The sequence below is a fragment of the Carlito syrichta genome, unplaced genomic scaffold (assembly GCF_000164805.1).
Source record: "Carlito syrichta isolate Samal-C Ts95f unplaced genomic scaffold, Tarsius_syrichta-2.0.1 Scaffold305566, whole genome shotgun sequence".
In the NCBI taxonomy this organism is placed as follows: Eukaryota; Metazoa; Chordata; class Mammalia; order Primates; family Tarsiidae; genus Carlito; species Carlito syrichta.
This window is the reverse complement of record NW_007249662.1, coordinates 89,316-96,432: the sequence shown is the minus strand read 5'-3', so window position 1 is coordinate 96,432 and position 7,117 is coordinate 89,316. Positions and strand designations below refer to the sequence as shown.

The 7,117-nt window shown below is 45.8% G+C and overlaps 1 protein-coding gene across 1 annotated transcript in view; it reads left to right on the top strand.

The window, feature by feature from the left end:
* Nucleotides 1-4,255: 4,255 nt before the first annotated feature.
* The window catches only part of LOC103264101 (2'-5'-oligoadenylate synthase 2-like), a 31,879-nt gene continuing 29,017 nt past the window's right edge, over nucleotides 4,256-7,117 (top strand). Inside the window, exon 1 of the mRNA XM_008061745.1 lies at nucleotides 4,256-4,432. Within this exon, the coding sequence (XP_008059936.1) occupies nucleotides 4,256-4,432 (177 nt within the window). The remainder of the gene's footprint in view (nucleotides 4,433-7,117) is intronic.

The following is a 7,117-nucleotide window of genomic DNA, read 5'->3' as shown; positions in this document are numbered from 1 at the left end:
CGGAGCCCAGCAGGTCGAGGCTGCGGTGACCGGGAGCAGCCACTGCACTCCAGTCTGGGCAACTGAGTGAGACTCCAACTAAAAAAAAAAAAAAAAAATTGCCGGGTGTGGTAGCGCACACCTGTAGTTCCAACTACTTAGAAGGCTAAGGGGGGAAGGATTGCCCAAGCCCAGAAAGTTGATGCTAGGGTGGCCGTGAGCATGCCACTGCCCTCTAGCCTGGGCAACAGAGTGAGACTCTGACTCAAAAACAAACAAACAAAAAAATGAATGGACACTTAGCTGAAAAGAGTGACCTAATTAACTAGTGATGTCTGCCATGGATGCAGGAGGGGAAAGAAGCAGGACAAATCCCATGATTGATTAGCAATGTCTGACCCAGATGCAGAAACAGAAGGTGCTCACAGGTCTACAATGTGTGTTTGGGCTATTGAGAAGTTCTCCGAGTTCAGTTGCTCACAGGGGAGCAACCCAGATCGGCTTGCTCACCATCCTCAACACACAGACTCTGCCCCCTCCCAAAACAGCTCCAGAATTAGGGTAACTGGGAGATGGTGGGAACCAGGGCAGCTTAGGTGTGTGGGAGTGAAGAGTGATTTCACCTGAACCAGGCATGGAGGACGTCTTACTGATCCGAGCAGGGATGAATTTTATTTTAGTCCATCAGTCTTTTGAGGGTGGCCACGCTGGTATTAGGATATTGGCTTCACTGTAAACTTTGGGGCTTCCTGATCTAGCCACATCCTTGGTTAGAAACACTTGACCTCAGAAAGATGTCATCTCTCCCTGAGTTGATTTACATATTTAATGATTATCCTAAAAATACCCGCAAGGTATTTTTCAGCAGAACCAGATAAGTTGATTCTAAAGTTCTTATGGAAAAATACATGTAAAGAATAGCTAGGAAAACAGAAAGAGAAGAGTTCTGAGGAGGGACTGGGCCTAGTCAAAGGTAAAACACCCTCTAAAACCTCTAGTGTTTAGACAGCTGGTGGTGGCACATAAGTTAGTAGACTGGTGAAATTGGGTAGTTAGCACCATGATTCTGGGAAAAAGAATGACAAAAAACTCTCTGTGAGCAACCAGCAATTGGAAGTTCAGGGAGAGACAGAAGGCCTCCTCAGTAGCCTCTAAAGAGGCTCACATCTCCTGTAGTCAGCAGACAGAGGACGTGAAGACCACGTCCAGAACAGAATCCTAAGAAATGCAGGCTCCAAACAGGGTGGTGGTGAGTGTGTGTTTTATTTTTTAAAAAATTTGTATTGAGATATAATACACATACCATAAATCTTGCCCTCTTAAAGTATACGATTCAGTGTCATGAGTATATTCATAAGGTTTATATATCGTACATCCACAAGACTTGCATTCAGCATGTCCATAAGGTGAGCCATGTCACAGATGCATTCATCATGCTAATTCCAGGACATTTCCATCACTCCAAAAGGAAACCAAAACCCATGAGCAGTCACTCCCTATTCCTCCAACCCATTCCCCTCCTAGTCCCTGGAAACCACTAATCTGCTGTGTCTAGTACCTAATGCAAACATTTTCTATAAATGGCATCATGTGATGTGTCACCTTTTGTGTCTGGCTTATTTTACTTCACGTTTTCAAGGTTCATTCACTTTCTGACTTGTGTCAGTGCTGCATTCCTTCTTCTTGCTAAATAGTATTCCAGTGCATGGATAGACCATATTTATCTATTCATCCTTTCAGCCTATTATGAATAATGCTGCCATGAACACCCATGCACGAGATTTTGGGTGGACAGATAATTTAATTTATCTTAGGTATGTGAGGGAGGACCCCCCCAAAAGCAGAATTATCTTTTGGAAGATGGGCTCCTTATAGTACAGGTTTCCCCCATTAGTTAAGTGTTCTAGGAACCCATCGGTTTTAATCTGGAAGTTTTGAGAGGACTGTGTCACGATTTGCAGAAAAAACGTCCAAAATGGTGACAATTGACTTTTCCACCATGACAGTGCCTCTGCCCACACTGTAGTGAGTATTCAGCAGTTTGGGATCAAAATTGGCCTGATCCCCATGTCCCACCTGCCCCATTCACCCTATCTTATCCTGAGTGACTTTGTTTCCCTGGATGAAAACAGTCCTCAAGTAGAAATGATTTGCTCATGTGGAAGAGGTGAAACAAAACATGGCAGAAGCACTTAAAGGCATCAAAATTGAGGAGTTCAAAAGCTGTTTTGAGCAGTGGTTTTTTGGGGGTATCTCGATAGGCCCCTAGCAACAAATGGAGAGTACTTTGAAGGTGACTGAAGTGTAAACGTGTGAGAATAAATACACAATTTTTTATACATAAATATTTTTGGGTCCCTTCTCACATACAGACTATCCCCAATTTACAATGGTTTGACTTAAGAAATTTCAGCTTCATTGTGGGTTTATCAGGAGATAACCCCGTTGTAAGCTGAGGAGCATCTGTATGCTTTACTAGGCAGAGTTCTCCAGAAGAACAGAACCATTAGGATAAATAGAGATACAGAGACAGAGAGAGAGAGAGATGTATCGGGAGGGATTGGCTCACGAGATTACAGAGGCTGAGAAGTCCCATGCTCTGCCGTGTGCAAGCTGGAGACCCAGGGAAGCTCGTGGTGTGGTTCCGGTCCAAGCCGGAAAATCTGAGAACCATGCCTCCAGGTTCTCACTGGGAAAAGGAGCTTCAAGATTCCTGCCCAGTCTGTCTGCCTCTCAGTTTGGAAAAAAAAAGTTGGATAAGGACAGGAAAGGTCTTTAATGGGCAGGGCCCTCAGTCAAGATTCTGCAGAGCAACGGAACCAATAGGATGTATATATATTCATTTGTAATGGTTTAGGTTAAGAAATTGATTCGTGATTGTGGAATAGACTGGCAAGTTGGAGACTCAGGGAAGAGTTGCTGTTGCAGCCCAAGGTCAGTGACAGTCTACTGGCCGAGTCCCCTCTTCCTCCAGGGAAGGTCAGTCTTTTTTCTACTTAGGCCTTCAACTGACTGATTGGGGCCCACCACATGTTGGATGGTACTTGGCTTTACTCAAAGTCTACCAGTTTTATTTAAACGTCCATCTCACTTCAAAACACTTTCACAGAAAGATCACACACAAAATGTTTGACCAGATATCTGGGCCCTGCAGCTCAGCCAAGTAGACATATAGAATTAATCATCCTAGCAGAGCGGGGCCTGTTCCCCCACACGTCTTAGGGATTTTTGCCTTCTGTATGAAGGATAGTTCCCGGGCCAAGGCCACTGGCTGGGAGGCCTCTGTGAGTTCCACTCTGGGTGCAGGAGTTGCTTGTCTGTCTCCCTTCCAGCACATGCACTCTGGGGCCTGTTTTGTGCCCTGGCTGGGTCAGTGGAGTGCCTCAGGAGGCCTTGCAGCTTGTCACATGCATGCTGAGAAACCAGGCACACAGAGTTCCTGCCCACTGATCACAGTGTTTACCCAGATCTGTGTTTACCCAGAGGCAGATAGAAACTTGACACCCGCTGGATCCCTGCTTTGCTGTGTGTCCTAGGCAAGTTGCTTCCTTCTCTTGGCCAGTTTCTCCTCTCTGCTGCTCTCCCTTGAGTCCGAGTTCCCTGGCCACAGAGAACAGGAAGAAAGGGTCCAGCAACTCAAAAGATGACCTCTACCCCTTGAACTCTGTAAAATTTTATTTATTAGCACTTACATGGCATTTGTCGTGTGCAGCACCCTGTTCTAAGCACTTTGCAGGTATCACTTAACCCTCACATTAACCCTAGGAGAGAGCTACCGCTTTATCCCCAGTCTGTAGATGAGGAAATGGAGGCACCAAGAGGACAAGTGATGTGCTCAAGGGCAGACGTCTAGCATATATGGAGCCCTCCAATGGGGCTCTAAGTCTGCATAATTAACCTGGAGGGATTTCTGGAAACCACTGAAAGGCTGCAGGGATGGGGCAGAGCCTTCTGTGCATGAGTTTTGGTTTCTTGCTTATCCAGAGCAGGAGGTTGACAACCACATCTGCAGGATAGTCCTCGGCTTGAGTTTTGTTTTTCCTGCTCCGGGTGCAGGATTGGGTGCAGGATTGGGTAATCACACACGAGGCGAGGACAAAGCTTCTGACCTGGAATCCTTGTTTCTGTGCTCTGGACACCTGAGGTGGTAACCACTCTGTGGGGACAGGGCAGAGACTTCCGGACTTGAGTTTCCATTTTCAGCCTTTGGGCAGCAGCAGGAGGTCCTCTGCCTCACACTCAGCCATCAGCCCTCTCCCTGAGCCAGTTGGGAGCAATGGAACCCTGGGGGTCTCGGCTGTACTTAGTGCCGGCTCAGAAGCTAGGTAAATATATCCAGGACAAGCTGAAGCCCTGTGAAGACTGCCAGAAACAGATCGACGAGACTGTGAACACCATCTGTGACATCCTGGAGGAACCCAAGAAATTCCCCAATGTGCAGGGAGTGGCCAAAGTAAGTCCAAGACTGGGGTCAGGGCTCTGGGACCAGAAGATTCCAGGCCACGAAAAGACTGTGCGACCTGGGATCCATGCTTGGGGTAGAATGTGGTGTAGGGGCACAGGCTCTGGAGGAGACTCTTCTCCTGATTTGTTGTGTGTCCCTGGGGAGACTGTTTAACTTCTCTGTGCCTCAGTCTCTGGATCTGTAAAATGGGAAGAGGCATAGTGCCCATTTCAGAGTATTGTAAGGCTTGAGTAGATAATGTTCTTGGCTCAGGGCCGGGCCTAGGGTTAGTGCTCAATGAATTAGCTGTGATTATGATTCTCCATGGGGTGCTGTGTAAAACTCATGGATTCTTTGACTCAGTCCTAAAATGAATTTTAGAGTGGCCAGCAAAGTTTTTAAACCAAAGTTTATCACACAAAGAAGAGGAGAAAGAAAGAGACACATGCTAGAGCTGGCATGGGTGACAGAAGACTGAGTGTTTTGCTTTTGCAAAATGTTTGATATACCCATTTAGTGATTAATATGTTAATTAGTAGGCAGGGTATCTGCTTCCATCTCTGTGCCTCTGATGGGCGGAGTGGTAATCTTTTCCAGGGAGACTTGCCAGACTTTTCAATACAGAAGTTCATAAGCTAAAAGCTGCCCTTGGTGCTTTTAGTTGAGTAACCACATTTGCAGGGCAGTCCTCAGCTTGAGTTTTAGTTTCACTGCTCTGGGTGCAGGATTGGGCAAACATACACAGGGTGGAGCCAAGGCTTCCTAGCTTGAATCTTGGGTTTCCTGCTCTGGACACAGGAGATGATAACTGTGGGGGCGAGGTGAGGGGGGTAGAGGCTTCCGGACTTGAGTTTCCATTTCCCACCATTGGGCAGCAGAAGGAGTTCCTCTGCCTGGTGCTGGGCCATCAGCCATCTCCCCGGCAGCCAGCAGAGAGCAATGGAAAACAAGGGATCTCAACTGTCCTCAGAGCCACGCATTTCTGTGGCTTTTTTTGGATTCCTGAACCACCTTGATGGAGTTTCCTGTGGCAAGCTGAGGGGTGAGGTGTACTGGGAGTCCACATTGAATTATATCTGGTCAGCCTGCTGATAGGATGTCTGGACGCTTCCTAAAACCTGCCTCTAAGAAATGTATCTCTCTATGCCCAATCTATACTAGCTACCCTGCCTCAATTACTCGCCATTATTGTTTCTGTCCACCCCATAGTACTGAGGAGTAAACTGGGGCTGGAGGACCTTGTCAAACTACCCAGGGTTTTTCTGTGATTTCTCAACAGCAAAGGGGAATGGCTCTCATCAGTTAGAGATGTTTGTTGCTGTGAGAACAAGTTCTTGGACTGAGGCTGAAGCTTCTGGACCTTCAGGGAGGGAGGGAAGCTGGGAAGATGCCAGGACCCTGGGATTGGGTGGGGGGAGGCTGATTACTCTCCAACACTGCTGACATCCCCTTCTCTGTAGAGGCCTTTGCCTTTATATGTCCTCTAGCTCTGCAGTAAGGAAATCTAGATTTGTGATGCCCCTGGCCCTGGCCCAGGTGAGGAAAGAGACTCATGTTCAGTTATTTCTAGTATAGAGCTGGGATTTAAGCCCAGGCAATCTGCTTGAGGGTCTACATGCTTAACTACTGTCTCTCAATATTGCTAACATTCTTCCTCATGGAAATAAAACATATAAAAAGGTCCCCAGATTTAAGTGTACAGCTTGATGGGTTACCACAAACAATATACTTGTGTCACTCATACTCAGATCCAGAAACAGAACATTTCCAGCACCCCCCAAGATCTCTGGGCCCCCTATTCAATCAGCACCCCCAAACCCAGGCAGCCACTCTCCTGACTTCTATTAGTATAGATTACTTCTGCTTGTTTTTTTCTATATATGACTGTAGGGTGACCAGCCATCCCAGTTTGGCCAAGATTATGGTATCTCCCAGGATGGGAATTTCGTAAAATTGGTGTAAACCAGGATGCATATGTCTTCCTGCATTGATGGCATCGTACACAGTGTGTGCTTTAGTGTGGTTACTTTGACCCACAATGTTTAAGAAACGTTGTCGTTGCATGCAGTTTATTATTTTTGTGGCTATGCTACACTTTTATTTTTATTGATACATCATAATTGCATATGTGGATGTGGCACATGTGATAATTAGACACATGGATAAGCTGTGTAACAGTTAAATCAGAGTAATTAGGCTATCCATCACCTCAAACATTTATCACTTCTTTGTGTAGGGAACATTCCAGATTGTCTCCTGTAGCTATTTGAAAATACACAATAAACTGTTGTTAGTTGTGGTCACCCTACTGTGCTATCAAACACTAGAATTTATTCCTTCTATCTAACTGTATGTTTGCACCCATTAACCAACTTCTCTTCATCACTGCCCCTTTGCATCCTATGGCAAATATCATTCTGCTTCCTATCTCCAGCAGATCACCTTTTTAAACTTCCAGTTATAGGTGGGAACATGCAATATTTGTCTTTCTGGACCTGACATATCACTAAACATAATGACCTCTAGTTTCATCGAAGATGCTGCAAATAACAGAACTTCATTCTTTTGTGTGACTGAATCATATTCCATTGTGCATTTATACACATTTTCTTTACCCAGTCGTCCATTGAGGGGCATGTAGGTTGATTCCACATCTTGGCTCTTGTGAATAGTGCTACAGAACATATGGAGTAC